The 19,097-nt window shown below is 43.3% G+C and overlaps 2 protein-coding genes and 1 long non-coding RNA gene across 3 annotated transcripts; all 3 read left to right on the top strand.

The window, feature by feature from the left end:
* The first annotated feature begins 1,178 nt into the window (after positions 1 to 1,178).
* On the top strand, positions 1,179 to 4,547 carry LOC125200480. Its single transcript, XM_048098118.1, has 3 exons — positions 1,179 to 3,026; positions 3,105 to 3,935; positions 4,029 to 4,547. The coding sequence occupies exons 1-3, from the start codon at positions 1,179 to 1,181 to the stop codon at positions 4,545 to 4,547; spliced, it is 3,198 nt and encodes a 1,065-aa protein (XP_047954075.1).
* Positions 4,548 to 9,091: 4,544 nt separating this feature from the next.
* LOC125200478 lies at positions 9,092 to 9,793 on the top strand. The gene has a single exon (XM_048098117.1). It carries the CDS (start codon positions 9,092 to 9,094, stop codon positions 9,791 to 9,793), a length of 702 nt encoding a protein of 233 aa, XP_047954074.1.
* Positions 9,794 to 11,593: 1,800 nt separating this feature from the next.
* LOC125200479 lies at positions 11,594 to 12,672 on the top strand. The gene is made up of 3 exons (XR_007172732.1): positions 11,594 to 11,611; positions 12,006 to 12,071; positions 12,561 to 12,672. It is a non-coding gene; the product is annotated as an uncharacterized LOC125200479 (long non-coding RNA).
* Positions 12,673 to 19,097: the final 6,425 nt, after the last annotated feature.

The raw sequence follows: 19,097 nt of genomic DNA, 5'->3' as shown, positions 1-19,097 counted from the left end.
TTGTCGTTCTTGATGTTCTTGAAATCCTTCTCCAACTCCTTGCACAATTGAAGTACTCTAGCTTTTGATCTCTATGAATGTTGCAAGTAGTCACTCTCTTTCTCTATGAATGTGTTCTTGTTGTGTGTAAACTCTCTTTGATGAAGCTTGAGGTCCTATTTATAGGGGAAGATTATTCCTCATCATAGAAGGAAAAGATCTTCAAAATTTGGTAAATCTTGGAGCAAATCCAGGGCTGGTCGGATTCGCCGCCTTTCTCCGGCGGGGCCGCCGCACCTTGGCCGGCGAGTCGCCGCGTTGGAGTCCAGAGACTCTGACCCTTCGGTGGCGGACCGCCACATGTCCTCCGGCGGTCGCCGGGCGATACTCTTCTCCTAGCGTAAATTTCCGAGGCGGGCCGCCACATAGCTCGACCGCCGGGCGCCGGCGGTCGCCGTACAACTTCGCGGCGGTCGCTGGTCGCCGTCTGACTCCAGATTCCCAGACTATGCGTTTTTACTCCCCTTTTCGGCTCAAATATGCACATTTCTCACAAAACACGTCAAAATACCAAAATGTATAGAATATGCAAATAATGGACATGTAGAGTGATTTTGATAACAAAAACGGACCAAATAATGGCCTTAAAATAGTGCAAAATCCGGGCGTATCACCCCCATATTTTGATTGTTTTGCTAAACATTTGCAGTACCTTTCTATTTCTTTTGCTCTTTTGATTTCCATTGATATTTGATACTAAGACCTCATTGAGGCAATGTTTTTGATTAATATGCTATGGGGAGAATTTTTTTTATTACTCACTACCTTATGATGCAATGGATTTCCATATTGTTTTTCCCATGCCATTGTGGAAAATTATCTATCACTATGTTATCATGCCATCTTATCATCACACCACTATCTTTGAATACCTTATTGCGCCCTATACTTGCCACTTGAATTGCATAAGTGCCTCTTGATTACAATTACCTTGTTGATAAGGACCAATGATTCTTTTGATACCCTATGGCGCAACCAATTTTGGTGATAATAATGCTTTGACACTACTTGTGAAATCCACTCTATGCGACGAACTTTTTGCTTGGCCATATGCACCAAAACAATTGTCCCATACACCTTGTTATACCACGCGACTGTTGTTAGAATATTGAGAATAATCCATGTATTGATAAATCAGAATGCCGCCGAGACGCCATAACCGTCAACCGACACCTCCGCCTTCGAGCGAGGAGAGTGTGACACAGTCAATTCAGACACCGCCGCCTCCCCCACCCCCGGTTAATCGGGAAATAGTGAAGCTGTTCTTGGAACAGAAACCACCTGTGTTTGATGGACTTGGAGAACCGGCCAAGGCCGAATCATGGATCCGCGCGATAGAGCGTATCTTCGCAATCTTGGGATGCAATGATAGGGAACGGATGAGTTGCGTTACTCACCAACTAATCGAGGCAGCCGACTTTTGGTGGGATACTAGAACGAAGACCCTGACGCGAGACCAAGTAGAAGCAATGACGTGGGAAGATTTCAAGACTGAATTGTACAACAAGTATGTGCCGAAGAGCTACCGGAAAGCAAAGGCATCCGAGTTCCACAATCTGACTCAAGGACGCATGACTGTGACCGAGTACGATCGAGCGCTCAATAGCATGACCCGATACGCCCCTGATCAAGTCGACACTGACGAGAAGCTGTCCGACAAGTTCCGTGAGGGACTAAGGTCCGAGATAAAGATGTCGTTGGCCAGTCGAGGGAGACTCACCTATGCTAAAGCTTTGGCACTCGCGTTGGATATTGAGGCAGCAATGCCTAGAGAGAGAGCAAAGGAGAACTCTACACCGTCCTTACCCCCATCACATCACTCCCGGGAGAAGAGGAAGTGGGAGGATACTAGGAATTCCTACGACGGAAAACGGAACCAGTCGAATCAACATCGATCCCAGCACGGAGGAGGGCAACATACGTCTAGCCAGAGAGGAGACTATCGACCCAGGGCACCGCAGTGCAATGTGTGCTCTAAGTACCATTTCGGAGAATGCCGATATCAGAACGTCGTCAAGTGCTACACTTGCGGAGGAAACGACCACTTCTCTAGGGAGTGTGCAAATAACAAGGTAGGATCGGGATCAAGGCAGAACGATCAAGGATCCCGTCAGCAATTGAGGGCACCGCAAAGTGAACCACGAGGAAATCGCGACCCACCGTCGCGACAGCAACAACCACCCCGCCAAAGGCTTGCTCCACAAGCGAGAGCGTACGCGTTGGAACATAAGAAGCCGAAGAAAGAGCAAGATGATCGTGAGAAAGGAAACTTGACAGGTATGGGCGAAATTCTCGATACCCCCGTTGTTGTGTTATTTGACACGGGCGCATCGCATTCATTTATATCTGAGTTATGTGTGCACACTTTGGGCTTGCCTACTAGCGAATCTGAACATAGAATGATGGTGTCCTCACCAGTAGGAGGAATGATAGAAATATCTAGAACATGCTCGAACATAGAAATTGTTATGGGAGAACTTAAGTTAGTCGCTCACGACCTGCAAGTTATGGCGATGAGAGATACCGACGTAATCCTAGGAATGGACTGGTTGGCCGCGAATTTCGCGACGATTCGATGTAAGGAGAGGAAAATATCCCTACAAGCTCCGGGAAAAGAACCTATCGTGTATCATGAAATCTCGATGAACCGGCGAACTGCGATAATCTCTGCGCTGCAAGCTACCGCGATGATGAGAAAGGGGCGACCTGCCTATCTCGTCTATCTTCACGGCAATGAGAATGATGAAAGAAGAGTGGAAGACGTCGCTGTTGTGCGGGAATTCTCAGATGTTTTTCCCAAAGTGTTACCTGGACCACCGCCGGATCGACAATTGGAGTTCACCATCGATCTCGAGCCGAGAGCCGCACCCGTATCCAAAGCACCATATCGAATGGCACCTAAGGAGTTGGAGGAACTCAAGATACAACTCCAGGAGCTCATGGACCTAGGTTTTGTTAGGCCTAGTGTTTCGCCGTGGGGCGCACCGGTACTTTTCGTGAAGAAGAAGGATGGGTCGATGAGAATGTGTATCGACTATAGGGAGTTGAACAAATTGACCCTTAAGAACAAGTATCCACTGCCGAGGATAGATGACTTGTTCGATCAACTTCGAGGAGCCGGAGTGTTTTCGAAAATGGACTTGAGGTCCGGATATCATCAACTAAGAGTACGAAGGGAGGACATACCGAAGACTGCATTTCGCACAAGATATGGACACTACGAGTTTGTTGTGATGCCGTTCAGATTAACGAATGCCCCAACGGTATTCATGGACTTGATGAATCGAATATTCCATCCGTACTTGGATAAATTCGTCCTAGTATTTATCGATGACGTTTTAGTCTACTCGAGGAACGAGAAGGAGCACGAGGAGTATCTACGAATCGCTTTGGAGACTTTGAGAAACGAGAAGCTATACGCCAAATTCAGCAAGTGTGAATTTTGGCTGAAAGAAGTAAACTTTCTTGGACATATTGTGTCGGCGGAAGGAATCAGAGTGGACCCCGCCAAAGTTGAAGCCGTGCAACAATGGAAGTCACCATCAACACCAAACGAGATTCGGAGTTTCCTAGGCTTGGCAGGATACTACCGAAGGTTTATAGAAGGGTTCTCTAAGATAGTGAGACCAATGACGCAACAACTTAAGAAGGGAGTCAAGGTGAATTGGACCCCAGAGTGTGAAGCAAGCTTTCAACTCTTGAAGGAGAAGTTGACCACCGCGCCAGTTTTAGCTGTGCCCGAGTCTGGAGTGAACTACGTAGTCTACACCGATGCTTCGAAGGTTGGACTAGGATGCGTGTTGATGCAAAACAATAAGGTGATCGCCTACGCGTCACGACAGTTAAGACCACACGAGTTGAACTACCCAACACACGATTTGGAGTTAGCAGCAGTGGTACACGCCCTAAAGATTTGGAGGCATCATCTCTACGGAGTTCGATGTGAAATCTTTACGGACCACAAGAGCTTGAAATATTTCTTCGAGCAGAAGGACTTGAACATGAGACAACGAAGATGGCTCGAACTAGTGAAGGACTACGATTGTGGTATCAATTACCACCACGACAAAGCAAATGTGGTGGCAGATACTTTGAGCCGAAAGGACCATTCGCAACTAGCTTTCCTGACGGAAGAAGAAAGTTTGATACGAGAGTTTAGTAGATTGCGATTGGAAGTGATAAGGGCACCTGGAACTGTGGAAGGACGAATCGCCACCTTAGTGGTGGAGCCAGATTTGAAAACAAGAATCGTTGCAGCGCAACGAATGGATGCGAAACTCGAAGAGATTCGAGTGGAAGTGAGAACTAGCAAGTCGGGAAATTTTAGCGAGGAGTCCGATAATGCCCTCATGTTTGAAGGAAGACTATGCGTGCCTGACAACGAGGAACTCAAGAACGAGATCATGAGTGAAGCTCATGAGACTCCATACACTGCTCACCCTGGAAGTACAAAGATGTACCAAGACTTGAAGAAGTCATTTTGGTGGAATGGCATGAAGAGGGATTGATACAAGTAGACTAGAGCCACCGCAAGAGGAGGTGGAGGAAAGAGAGATGCCGGAGGAGATTAGCGACGTCGCCTCGCAGCCGGAGACCGACGAGCCGATCGCGCATAGGACCAGAAAGAGGAGGCAGAAACCGAAGCACTTGGAGGATTATGTTTAAGCATTTGTCGCATGTTTTGATTATTTTAAGCTTTTGAATATTTTGGACTAATTCATTTTTATATTTTAATTGAGTCAGGGCCGAAGCTATAAGGCCCAGCATCGGGTTTTCTTTGCGGTTCTTTCCCGGTGTTTAGGAAGAGTGAACCGTCTAGGTCTAGGTTTAAAAGTGTATATATAGATCTCTTATTCATGACAATAAATAAGAAATCTAATATTCACACATATTATTTTTCTCTTCTCGTTTTTTTCTAGGTTTCCTCTTGAAACCTGGCTTCTGCCGTCAAAAATCTCATCAAACAAATCACAACTTCACATTAATTGGTCTCTTGGTGATCATATCAGTTGCTGCAGAGATCTGATACGAGAACCCCTTGTATCATCTGGTGCTTTCTCTTTGAACTCAACATGACGGCGGAGACGACTACGACGGAATCTGGCGCACCGTCAACGGATTCCACGATCCAGGCTTTGGATGAGCGGATGGACAAACTGCTCGCTGCGATTAATAGCATCGGGAAGGCTGTGGTTCACAATCAGTTGGAGCAAGAACATATCAATCGGCGTTTCGAGGAGATGTGGTCGAAGTCGGATAACCAACCCAAGCATAGCGAGACGCACAAGCCGAAGTTTGGGGCGCACGACAAGCTACCGCCGGACTCGTGTTGGTGTGTTCAGTCGACGCGTCATTCGACGTCGGGAGAAAAGGAGTCTGGTTCGAGATTCCGTATGGACCCCCCACGTTTCGACGGCTCCGATCCATAGGATTGGATATTTCGTGTAGAGTTCTACTTTGATAATTATGGAGCCACGGAAGCGGAGAGGCTTCGTTATTCGGTTCCGCTTTTCGACCCACCTGCAGCGGCGTGGTTACGATTCTATTTGCTAACAACCCGAAGGTTTCTTGGTTGGAATTTTTGGCTGCGGTTCGTCACAGATTCGATTCCGGATTCTATGAAAATTATTTGGGTATCATGTCTCATCTTTAGCAGACTGGATCGGTTCTTGAGTATCAGACCGACTTTGAGAATATGATGACACATATTGCAGGCATCCCCGAGTTTACCTTGGTTGCTATCTATATTGGAGGTTTGAAACATCCCTTGCAGAAGGAGGTCTTCCTTAAACAGCCCCAAACCTTGGCCGAAGCCTGTGCGATTGCCCGGGAGCTCGCTTCATGCCATTCGGCTTACTACGAGCAGACACCACAACAGCGTCGCTCCTGGACCCGCGCGAGACCCGCTTCAATGCCACCACAGCACCGACGTCCACGCCCGCAGCGGCGTCTCCTGGCCCAGTGACATTTGCGGGTCGCCCGCACCAGCGGACAACGAATGTTTCCCCAGCTAAGGGAACAGACCCCACACTCTCCAAACTGCCGATTGTTCGCTTACCGGCAGCGCAGAAGGCGGAGCGCACCCGTTTGGGTTTATGCTGGTATTGCCCGGAAAAATGGGTAACGGGCCATGTGTGCACACACCGTTTCCTTGCATATATGGGAGATGACGATGAGGAGATGGGTGTAGTACAACGTGAAGAACCACCGGAGGAGCAGGAACCTCTTATTACAGGGGATATCTCGAGTGTTTTATCGCTCGCAGGAAGCCCCAGTCCGAACTCCTTGCGGATGACTGGCTCGATCGGCTCCACTACTGTTCAAGTTCTGATTGACACGGGTGCGACACATAATTTCATCCACCCGGCCCTCGCAGAGAAGTTAAGTCTTCAACTTGTTTCCATTTCTCCTTTTCGGGTTTATGTTGGTAATGGTGCTTCACTTATTTGTAAGGCTATGTGCCAAAATACTTCTCTCGCTTTGCAAGTGAACGTTTTTCAGGTTGATATTCATGTCCTCGACGTCCATGGCCCGGACATCATATTGGGAATGAAGTGGTTGAAGTCGCTTCGCCGGGTCCTTACTGGTTACGTCGACATGACGATGGATTTTACTTTTGGGGGGCGACCTGTGCAGTTAAAGGGTGACACGGTCCCACCTAGGGAGATGTCCTACACTAGCCTAGCAACACTGATGAGTTTCAGGAATGAGGTGGATATGTACGAGGTGACGCAGATTCAGCCCGAGGAAACGCCGCACAGCGCGGTCTCGTTCGATATTCCAGCAGACGTACCTCCGTTCGTCCGATCGGTGTTAGTCAAACACGCTGCTGTGTTCAAGGTACCGACAGGCCTGCCGCCTGCGCGGCCATTCGACCATCGTATTCACCTCACCCCAGGGTCCAAAACGATTAACGTCCGCCCTTATCGGTACCCATACTTCCAGAAGAATGAAATAGAGCGGTAGGTACGAGAGATGTTAGAACAGGGGATTGTGCAGCACAGCCACAGTCCCTTCTCGTCCCCGGTATTATTGGTCCGAAAGAAGGATGGCTCTTTTCGTTTCTGCATCGCTTACAGAGCCCTCAATGCAGCGACAGTTCCGGACCACTTTCCTATCCCGACGACCGATGAGTTGTTTGACGAGCTCGGGGCAGCACGGTAGTTCACTAAGCTTGACCTCCGCTCTGGCCAGATACGAATGCAACAAGATGACATCTTTAAGACCGCCTTCAGAACTCATGAAGGACATTATTAGTTTCTTTTAATGTCGTTTGGACTGACGAATGCCCCGTCCACCTTTCAGGCTGCGATGAATAGCATATTCCAGCCTTTCTTGCGCAAGTTTGTGATCGTCAGAAGAGACACACGCCTCTCACATTGCTCAGGTACTACACATTCTGGAATCCAATCAATTCTTTGTTAAGATGGCAAAGTGTACCTTCTGCAGCACCACAGTTGATTATTTGGGCCACTTCATCGAAAATGGGGAACTTAAGGCAGACCCTAGCAAGATCAGCGCGATGGTCGCGTGGCCTACGCCGAGCAATCAAAAATAGTTGCGTGGTTTTTTGGGACTCACAGGGTACTACAGGAGATTTATAGCTCGATATGCAATGATCGCCGCACCACTAACTGAGCTACTTAAAAAAGAGGCGTTTATATGGACAGAGGAGTCCAGCGCGAGTTTCGAGGCACTGAAGACAGCCATGACTTCTGCTCCGATCCTCCGCTTGCCTGATTTCACATTGACTTTTTATATAGAGACAGACGCGTCAGATTTTGGGGTGGGCGCTGTGTTACTTCAGGAGGGCCGCCCGATCGCTTTTTTCAGCAAGAAGCTGGGCCCGAGGCGTCGTGCAGCGTCAACCTATCACAAGGAATTGTATGCCATAGTGGAGGCAGTTCAGAAGTGGCGACAGTACTTACTTGGCCGCGAATTTGTCATCCGCAGCGACCAGAAAAGCTTGAAAGATCTTCTGCTTCAGGTTATTCAAACCCCAGATCAACAATTTTATATCCGAAAGCTGATGGGCTATAAGTTTCGGATCGAGTATAAAACCGGTGCATCTAACCGGGCAGCTGATGCACTTTCTCGCCGGGACCCGGACGTGGAGGAAACAGGGCAGCTATTCACAGCTTTCGCCCGCGACGACATTCGGGCCGAAGTGGGTTCTCTACAAGATATGGTCAAACTCCGCGACGACATTATCGCAGGGAGGGCCAAACCACTCTTCTCGCTGGCTGACGAGCTTATTTATTTTAAGCGCCGTATTGCTCTCAGCTCCGCATCACCCCTGCGAACTGAGATTCTCCGTGAGCACCACTGCTCACCTATTGCAGGTCACCCAGGCGTAGAGCGCACATTCCGTCGTGTCGCTGCTTCTTTTTATTGGTCTCGGATGCGACGAGATGTTGAGCGCTTTGTGGAGTCTTGCAAGACGTGTCAATTCACAAAGTATTCAACACAGAAACCATATGGTTTGCTCCAACCGCTGCCAATTCCCGACCGTGTTTGGGCCGATGTGTCCATGGATTTCATCACGGGTTTACCCTCGTCCCATGGTTTTACAGCCATTATGGTTGCAGTTGATAGGCTATCGAAATATGCGCATTTTGCCGCGCTTCCGCCTCGTTTGATGCTCAGCGAGTTGCGGCAACTTTTGTACACACAGTGGTCAAACACCATGGCTTTCCAGAAACGTTGGTTTCTGATCGGGACCCCATCTTTTTGGGGGAATTTTGGAGGAGGTTGTTGAAGTTGAGCGGCACAACCTTGCATTTTTCCACCGCGTACCACCCTCAATCGGATGGTCAGACGGAGGTTCGTAATAGGGGACTTGAACAATATCTACAGGCATTTACGTTCGAAAAGCCGAAGGAATGGTCAGATTTCCTACCATGGGCCGAGTTAGCACTTAACTGCAATCACCACGAGGGTCTGGGCATGACGCCTTTCCGAGCTCTTTACGGGCGCGATCCCCCGACTTTTTTTTCCAGCAGCTCCGTCGGCCAATACTCCGTCCTTGGTGGTCGACATTATCTTAGAACGTATGGAGGTCCTACGTTTACTGAAGCAGAACTTGACGAAGGCACAGCAGCGGATGCACCGTTCGGCGAATTTACATAGATGGGATATTGAGTTTGCTGTGGATGACTTGGTGCTGCTGAAACTTCGCCAATACCGCCAGCACTCAGTGGCGCGTCCTCTTGCGGCTAAGTTGGCTCGGCGTTTTTACGGTCCATTTCGGGTGCTTGAACGCATTGGTCCGGTGGCATATCGTTTGGAATTACCGGAGGGTAGCAAGATCCACAATGTCTTTCATGTCAGTTTATTGCGACCCTTTGTACATGAGTCATCGCAACTGATACCTGCAACGCTGCCTATGGATTTCTCTGCCAGTCACCCTTTGGTTCGATCGGTGCGAGTGTTGGAGCGTCGTTCGGTGTTTCGCAATGGAGTGGTTGAGGACCAAGGTCTTGTGGAATGGGATGATGGAGTGCCTGACAAACCATCTTGGGAGCCTATGGAGGTCATTTCGAAGAGATTTCCTTACCTCCTTGAGGACAAGGAGTCTCTTAAGCCCCGGGGAGTTGATACGAGTACACTAGAGCCACCGCAAGAGGAGGTGGAGGAAAAAGAGATGCCGGAGGAGATTAGCGACGTCGCCTCGCAGCCGGTGACCGACGAGCCGATCGCGCATAGGACCAGAAAGAGGAGGCAGAAACCGAAGCACTTGGAGGATTATGTTTAAGCATTTGTCGCATGTTTTGATTATTTTAAGCTTTTGAATATTTTGGACTAATTCATTTTTATATTTTAATTGAGTCAGGGCCGAAGCTATAAGGCCCGGCATCGGGTTTTCTTTGCGGTTCTTTCCCGGTGTTTAGGAAGAGTGAACCGTCTAGGTCTAGGTTTAAAAGTGTATATATAGATCTCTTATTCATGAAAATAAATAAGAAATCTAATATTCACACATATTATTTTTCTCTTCTCGTTTTTTTCTAGGTTTCCTCTTGAAACCTGGCTTCTGCCGTCAAAAATCTCATCAAACAAATCACAACTTCACATTAATTGGTCTCTTGGTGATCATCTCAGTTGCTGCAGAGATCTGATACGAGAACCCCTTGTATCAGAGATATCGCAGCATTTGTGGAGCGTTGCTTAGCCTGCCAACAGGTGAAGGTTTTACATCAACGATCATACGAAAAATTACAACCGTTGTAAATACCAGAGTGAAAGTCGGAGCACATCACCATGGATTTCGTGACGGCCTTGCCAAAGACTCTCAAAGGGAACACCGCCATTTGGGTGATTGTAGACCGACTCACCAAATGTGTGCACTTCATACCGATTCCTATAACTCATGAATCGGACGGACTAGCTCGTATCTACATAAGAGAAATCGTGCGATTGCATGGAGTCCCAGTGACGATTACGTCTGATCGTGACCCGAAGTTCACATCAAAATTTTGGATTAGTCTACAGCGCGAGCTTGGAACACGATTGAACTTTAGCACAGCGTTTCACCCACAGTCCGATGGACAATCCGAGAAGACGATACAAACTCTCGAGGATATGCTAAGAGCCGTGGTGCTCGACCGAGGCGGAAGTTGGGAGACCGCACTACCGTTGATCGAATTCGCTTACAACAACAGTTTCCAAGCAACGATTAACATGGCACCATATGAAGCACTATACGGAAGAAAGTGTAGATCAGCACTCTACTGGGATGAAGTTGGCGAACGAAGGGTACTCGGACCCGATGCAGTCGAGGAGATGATTGAAATTGTTCGACGAATTCGTGTGAGAATGAAGGAAACCCAAGACAGACAAAAGTCTTACGCTGATGTCCGACGGACCGACTTACAATTTCAAGTCGGTGATAAAGTGTTTCTCAAGGTATCCCCGTCGAAAGGGATAACGCGTTTTGGTGAACCCCTATTATTTCTTGGAGATTTTAAAAAATCTCATTATGGGAGAAGAGATTATTTTATTCTATTATTTGATCCCTTGTTTATTCTCTCTTCCATAAATAAATTCAAATATCCTAGCATATCTTGCCAAATCTAAGGAGATCTTACCATATCCTAATTTAAATAGGATTTTTATTAAATCCCTTTTGAGGAATTGAAACTACACGCCACTTTCCATATATTTTGGGGAGATTTATTATTATTTTTCTTGCTCCGTGATATTTTATTCTACTTCGTAAAATATCAAATCAAATCATATGCTAACAAATAGCATAGAAATTCGAAATTTCCTATTTTTCCTCTTCAAATTTTCGGCCACTTCAACAAACAAATCTACTCCAAATCTTTTATTATTTAATTGTTAGATTATATCTTAACCTCTATAAATATGAGAGAAATCCTAAACCCTAGCACTACAGAAAAATCACCCCCCCCCTCTACTTCACGTCACTCTCTCTTTCTCCCCACTCTCTCAAATTTTTCTTCTACTTTCTCCATTATTTCTTCATCTTGTGTGAAGAATTGAAGCTGAAATTCAAGAATTCGTTGAAGAATCAAGATCCTACTTGTTTTCTACCGATTGTTCTATTGAAAAGGTATTTTTAATTTTGATCTTCTCTTCTTCTACCGATCAATCGGTGTTCTTGAGTCCATGTTCTTGAGTGCATTTAGATCGAGTGAAGGGGAATTAATCGATGAATTTGGATACATGTGTGGGTGTGTGACCGTGTGTGTATGTGTTGTGACCGTGTGTGTGTGTGTCGGTGGCGTGTGTGTGGTGTGTGTGTGCGTGTGTTGTGTGTGGAAAACACTCATGCGTGACACGATTTGATGTTAAATCTAGAGTTGTGGTGTGAATAAAAACGATATGATAATCGTACTTTGATTTTGAATGGGAATATTGAAAATAATCGATGGGAAAAGGGAAACGTGAGAACATGCATGATTTTGATCCATGATTGAGACTTATTTGAAATACATGAACTAAAGGTGATAGTTCGCGTTCCCGGTGTGATAACAAGAAGAAGCACGTATTTGAAATCGAAGGAAATCGAGGTGGGCTTTATTCTTAAACTCTTCTATGTTGCAAATTTATGATATTGGAGAAATAAGGGTGGATTAAGCTGTTATGCCATGCCTATGATTATTTTGGATATTGTGTGTGCCTGATGCCTAGTTTGAGTGCGCTCCATTAGGCTATAGGGCTATATAAACGAATTCGGGTCTGAGTAGGGCCGCAAACCCTATCAGGCTAGTGTACACGAGAGATCGGGAGCCGTCCTTGCTAGTCGGCCGATCTCGTGGGCGAAAAGTGTGGCCACACTTCGTCGCACCATATGAATTGTTGATTGATGAGAAAATGAGAGGTATTATTTGACTGGCCAGTCCATGAAATATTTTGTGATACTCGATGCTATCTTTCAAATTAAATGCTAAACATCGAGCTCACTATGGTAAGGGTGGCATAACTATAAAATGTTTTGGCACGAGTCCACTGAGTATGCTTAAAATACTCAGCCCTGCATGTGTTTTCCCTATGTGCAGGTTGAGCGGCGATGGGCGGTCGGTTGTGTTGAGGCAGTTGAATCGAATAATATGGATGGTTGAAATTTTGAGTGTAGTCGTGTCTTCATACATGGCTTCGCTTTCTCTTGGAAATGCTTCCGCTGAACTTTTGGGAAAACTTATTATCTTTGGTTGTTTTGAACTTATTTCTTTGATTTGGAATATGGTGAATTATTGCGTTTTGTTGGAGCTACAATAAACCTTTGACTTTTGAGCTTAGCCTATGTTAGCTATTAAATCTTGTTTTTCGTATTTAAAGCCTTTGACTTATTGCCTTGATCTTCATTAAACACTTGGTCAAATATCTTTAAATGAAACCCTAGTCTACATTCTTGTCGCCTTAAGTTCGCCTAGTTAACAGTCGCCGTATTTATTATACCCTAGAAATGACGGGCTGTTACAGGTAAAAATGTGTCTTTTTCTCATATTGAATTTTCGGTAAAAGTATGTCGTATAGTGATTTTGGTAAGGTAAAAACTCAATTGCATTTTGTGGTTTGTCGGCATCGAGTCTCCATTCCATTAAATGGTAACGAACTCCCTTGTACGACATCGGGTCCCCATTCCATTTAATCAACATCAACGTGCATTATTTAATGGAAATTCATCATTTTTATCCGTAGGTAGAGGTACCCAAGGTTTCCGGTTCTGGCAGTTAACCGCGAAACGGTTACGGTTTCGAACCGACACCGTGAGAATTTATCTGAACCAAACTGTCGAATTTAGAACAATGGTTTGGTTAAAGTTTGAAAATTTTTGAACCGAAACCGTGCCATAATCGCAAAGGAAAACCGTGAAACCAAGCTAGGCCGCAAAAAACATAAAAAACCAGATGTTCGGAATCATAAAAAATCATCGGAAACTGCCTGTTCGGAATCAAAACCGAAACTGGCGGTTTTAGAACCAGAACTGTAATCGCAAAACACCTCGAGGTTAGGTTCCGGTGCGGCAATTTCCAAAAATCGGAACCGGTGTTTCCAAACCGTAACCGCTGGTTCTGGAACCGTTGGCACCTCTACCTATAGGTACCTTCAGTCCATATGGTCGATTCACCGTGTCCCTTAAAATACGAGAATTGCCCGTTGAAACTTCCCAACCGAGCAACATGTATGTAAAACGCATGTATCGATCACACTCAGCTCAAGTATTAGTCGTGATCTGTCCCTTCCTATTCCGAAACATGGGCTTGTATTCGTTTGGGACGTGTACATTGATGTAAGTTACATCAAGAGCACCCAAACACCCCAAGACGCAAAAAAGTACAAAGTTATTTTATGACGTACATCACCAAAAATTGTATTTGAATATAACCAAACAAATGAGAAACATAATACGTGCCTTAAAATGTTTCCACCTCCAATCAACGCAACCTTCTTTGATTGGTTTGGGTTTCACTATGAACAAAGAATGCATTTTCAATATGGCTTCCATGAGCTCATGCACGTACCGTGAAACGGTATCTCCTGACCTCCAAAAATCAAAACTGACAATTAGGTTTCTCTTATGATGCGCAACTCTACAATGCCAACAAACCGTCTTTCACGCAAAACACCCAACTCTCGAAACAATCGACAAAGTCTCTCGAACGTATTACGGTACATCCTGAAATTTACTAGGCAATCTGTAACTCTAACAAGCCGGTTTAGGTGGTCAATTTGAGTCGGAATCCTATTTAGAATGCTATATGGGAACACTGCTTGTAGTTCTCTTCTTTTTTATTGTCGTAATCAGATTAGGATGAGGTGTGGTAAAGCCATGCGTGCAACAAGGTATTTTTGCATTATGTATTCCAATGTATTATGCATCACATACTTGTCAAGTTTGTTAGCACGATTCTTGCCAACACTATTCATATCAGTTGGGAACAGGTACAGAACTGACACGGAGAATATAATTTTCATAGGTGAACAAAATGATGGTACTACCTCCGTCCCTCAAATTTTGACACACTTTGACCCGGCACGGGTTTTAAGAAATGTAATGGAAAGTGAGTTAAAAAGGTTGGTGGGATGTGGGTTCTACTTTTAAAGTACTCACTCCGTCCCATAAATATGAAACGTTTGCTTTTCGGCACAAGATTTTATGTAGTGTTATTTTGTGAGTTAAAGAAGAGAGAGTAAAGTAAGAGAGAGGGAAAAATAGAGATAAAATTATTTCTATTTTAAGAAACGTTTCATTTTTAATGAGACAACCCAAAAAGGAAAACGTTTCATTTCTAGTAGGACATAAGGAGTATTAGTTTTATAATAAAATGTGAGTAGGAATGAGTTAGTGGAATATGGGGTCCACTACAAAAAATGGTAAAAAGTGAAGTGTGTCAAATTTTTAGGGACGAACGGAAATAGTAAACTGTGTCAAAATTTGGGGATGGAGATAGTATTATATTATGTATGCAAATATTACAGACAAAATTAAGTTGTGCTAACAAAAATATTGTAAAGTCACTTGAACAATCCCATTGTTGTTTGGCAGCAATTGTATTGTTCTGCAGAAATAAGTCTCAACTAGAATAATTGGTAAGTAAGAAGAATCTAGTAATTTGTTTTGCACACAAAATCCAGACCCAAATCTGATTTTTATGAACTCAATCGATCGATTTGGGTAACGGAAAGAATAAAAAAATCCGATTTTTAACACAGAAATTTATAAACAAATCCGATTTTTATGACTTCAATCGATCAATTTGGGTAAGAGAAGAACAAAACCAAGTCCAATTTTATGACTTCAATCGACCGATTTGGGTCAAAGAAAGAACAAAAAAATCAAATCTTTTGACTTCAATTGACTGATTTGGGTTAGAGAAATTTCTAAACAAATCCAAATTGTACGACTTCAATCGATTGATTTGGGTAAGAGAAATAACAAAACAAATAAAAATATGTTATGAACTATCAATTTGTGAGTGGATTGCATTATTTGATAGAGGACACACCTTTAAGACCGGATCAACACCGACCGACGTGTTGGGGCTGCCGATAAGTACAACCTTCGTCCTCGCCGTTGGATTTTGAGTGCGATTGCAATTTGTCAGCTATTTCAAGCGACGAATGCAGTGTTCGCGTTGTCGAACTCTTGCCTTGCAATGTTCCCCAATTTTGGAGAAGGGCATTATTCTGTGTACGAAGGTGGGGTAGAGTAGTCATTGCAATCTGATTTCAGAATATTGTTATTAATGTTGACATGTATCGCACCATTTTTTGGAGATAAATAAACAATCAATTACATCCTCTATTTATCGGGCCGCCCTTCATTCAACAGGCCTTGCACAAACGGTTTATAACAAATCAAACACCTGTGTCAACTAGTTACCATTTCTTAAATGGCTATTGCATATAAACCGAACGCATTCTCTTCCCTAAAAGAAAACAAATGGAAAAATTTAAAAATGGATAGAAATCAATTGTGTGATGAATATATATACTCCCTCCGTTCCATAGTAGTGGAGTCATTTTGCCATTTTGGTACGTTCTATAGTATTGGAGTAATTTCCTTTTTAGTAAAAGTCAACATATTTCTTCTCAGTTACTTTACCCTCTCTTACTTTATTCTCTCTTCATCTTTCTACCTTTTCAATATCCTACTTTATTCTTCTTTTACTTAACTCACTTGATACAATTTTTCTTAATCTCCTTGCCGAAAAGAAATGCCTCCACTACTATAGAATTGAGGGAGTATATATTAATTCCGTGTTTTTTTTATAAAAATACTATAATCCGAACGAAAAATGAAGATTATTCGCAAGCCTGTGAGTTAGATTCACGTCAAAACCTAATTGGCTGAGTAGGGGGGGGGGGCGCGTGCATGGAGGGACAACCCCGCCATCACCTGGCCGAGTAACAGATGGAGATGGAACACTTGCAATGCATCCCCATTTTGTGTTGTCTTCTAAAAAAAAGCCAAAGCTCCACGTTCTAGAAGCTCGTAATATTTTATGTTGTTATATACTCTCTCTGTCTCCCATTAATTGGAACCAATTTTCTTTTTCATCCGTTCCCAATTAATTGGCCTCCTTACTTTTTAATTTGGTAGATTAACTCATTCATTTACATTTTATATAAAATTGATGTATAAAAGTTGGATCCATATTCTACTACTCTCTCCGTCTCTGAAAATTTGTTACTTATTTCTTTTTCGTTCGTCCCTAAAAATTTATCACCTTTCACTTTTACGATTATTGGTAGCGGACCCTACATTCCACTAACTTATTCACACTCAAATTTTATTTTAAAACTAATATATAAAAGTAGGACCCACACACCACTAACTTTTTAGACCCACTTTCTATTACATTTCTTAAAACCCGTGTCGGGTCAAATGGTGCCAAATTTTAAGGGACGGAGGGAGTAACTTTTTCCACCCACTTTCTACTATATTTCTTAAAACTCGTGTCAAGTCAACCGGTGTCAATTAACGAGGGACGGAGGGAGTAATTGGTGACAAATTATTAAAAATGTTTATTTAATAAGAGTGACATCACATACCCCTAAAAAATAGCGTCATGTCAAGTCAACCAGTGTCAATTAATAAGGGACGGATGGAATAATTGGTGACAAATTATTAAAAATGTTTATTTAATAAGAGTGACACCACATACCCCTAAAAAAATAGCGTCAGGGGACCCTAACATTTAATAAAAAAATTCTCGAAGGAGTAGGACCCGTAGCCTATCGATTAGCGCTACCGCCAAACCTTGGGAACGTACACAACGTCTTTCATGTGTCGCAGTTGCGAAAGTACGTGTTCGACCCGAAACACGTGATTCATTACGAGGAAGTTGCTTTGAATCCGGATTTGACTTACGAGGAGCGACCTTAGATGATCTTGGACCGTAAAGTTCAAATCTTGAGGAACAAATCTATTGCCAGTGTAAAAGTACTATGGAGAAACCACGAATATGAGGAAGCCACGTGGGAGCTCGAGGATAAGATGATGGAACTGTACCCGGAACTCTTACCATAAAGGTACCAAATTTCGTGACGAAATTTCTTTTAAGAGTGGTAGGATGTAACATCCCGCTTTTTCGAACCCTAATTTTTGTGACGTGGAAATTTTTGCATTAAATGCTTTTAATGCTATGATTATGTGGAATTAAATGATGAATGATTAATTGCAATATTCTTTGTGACTTAATTGCGATATTGAGTTGAGTTTGAGTTGAATAGTCAAACTTGTTGAAAATTTGACGTGGCTATTGAATAGTCAACATGGTGGAAAATTTGACGTGGCCGTGGAATGGTCAAAGTCGTTGGAAAATGTGAAGTGGAGGTGGAAATTCGAATATGTGAATATTTTGATGCGGGGGAAAATAATATTGTGGTGAATTATTTTCCTAAGGGATGAGTGAGAATTAAATAGGAGCACTATTTAATTATGTGGAATTTTTGACCCTTCCTATTTATTGGAAAGAAATCCTATTTTTCTTGGATTTAATTATTGTTTGGGATAATTATCCAAATTAAATCCAAAGTCCGGATATTCCTATTTATTCCATGAAGAATTCGAAACCCCTATTATTTCTTGGAGATTTTCGAAAATCTCATTATGGGAGAAGAGATTATTTTATTCTATTATTTGATCCCTTGTTTATTCTCTTCCATAAATAAATTCAAATATCCTAGCATATCTTGCCAAATCTAAGGAGATCTTACCATAACCTAATTTAAATAGGATTTTTATTAAATCCCTTTTGAGGAATTGAAACTACACGCCACTTTCCATATATGTTGGGGAGATTTATTATTATTTTTCTTGCTCCGTGATATTTTATTCTACTTCGTAAAATATCAAATCAAATCATATGCTAACAAATAGCATAGAAATTCGAAATTCCCTATTTTTCCTCTTCAAATTTTCGGCCACTTCAACAAACAAATCTACTCCAAATCTTTTACTATTTAATTGTTGGATTATATCTTAACCTCTATAAATAGGAGAGAAATCCTAAACCCTAGCACTACAGAAAAATCACCCCCCCTCCCTCTACTTCACGTCACTCTCTCTTTCTCCCCACTCTCTCAAATTTTTCTTCTACTTTCTCCATTATTTCTTCATCTTGTGTGAAGAATCGAAGCTGAAATTCAAGAATTCGTTGAAGAATCAAGATCCGACTTGTTTCTACCGATTGTTCTATTGAAAAGGTATTTTTAATTTTGATCTTCTCTTCTTCTACCGATCAATCGGTGTTCTTGAGTCCACATGCATTTAGATCGAGTGAAGGAGAATTAATCGATGAATTTGGATACATGTGTGGGTGTGTGACCGTGTGTGTATGTGTTGTGACCGTGTGTGTGTGTGTGTGGTGTGTGTGTGCGTGTGTTGTGTGTGGAAAACACTCATGCGTGACACGATTTGATGTTAAATCTAGAGTTGTGGTATGAATAAAAACGATATGATAATCGTACTTTGATTTTGAATGGGAATATTGAAAATAATCGATGGGAAAAGGGAAACGTGAGAACATGCATGATTTTGATCCATGATTGAGACTTATTTGAAATACATGAACTAAAGGTGATAG

This window comes from Salvia hispanica, unplaced genomic scaffold (genome assembly GCF_023119035.1).
Source record: "Salvia hispanica cultivar TCC Black 2014 unplaced genomic scaffold, UniMelb_Shisp_WGS_1.0 HiC_scaffold_99, whole genome shotgun sequence".
Taxonomy (NCBI): Eukaryota; Viridiplantae; Streptophyta; class Magnoliopsida; order Lamiales; family Lamiaceae; genus Salvia; species Salvia hispanica.
Note: the sequence above shows the minus strand (reverse complement) of the source record. Positions and strands in the feature narration are given on the sequence as shown.

Bases quoted from the DNA above. Each gene is read 5' to 3' on its own strand.
- LOC125200480 (XM_048098118.1), top strand. From the start codon at position 1,179: ATGCCGCCGAGACGCCATAACCGTCAACCGACACCTCCGCCTTCGAGC. The intron at 3,027-3,104 runs GTACTTTTCGTG...TTGACCCTTAAG, and splicing joins TTTCGCCGTGGGGCGCACCG to AACAAGTATCCACTGCCGAG. The intron at 3,936-4,028 runs GTACACGCCCTA...TTCTTCGAGCAG, and splicing joins ATTTGGAGTTAGCAGCAGTG to AAGGACTTGAACATGAGACA.
- LOC125200478 (XM_048098117.1), top strand. From the start codon at position 9,092: ATGGAGGTCCTACGTTTACTGAAGCAGAACTTGACGAAGGCACAGCAG.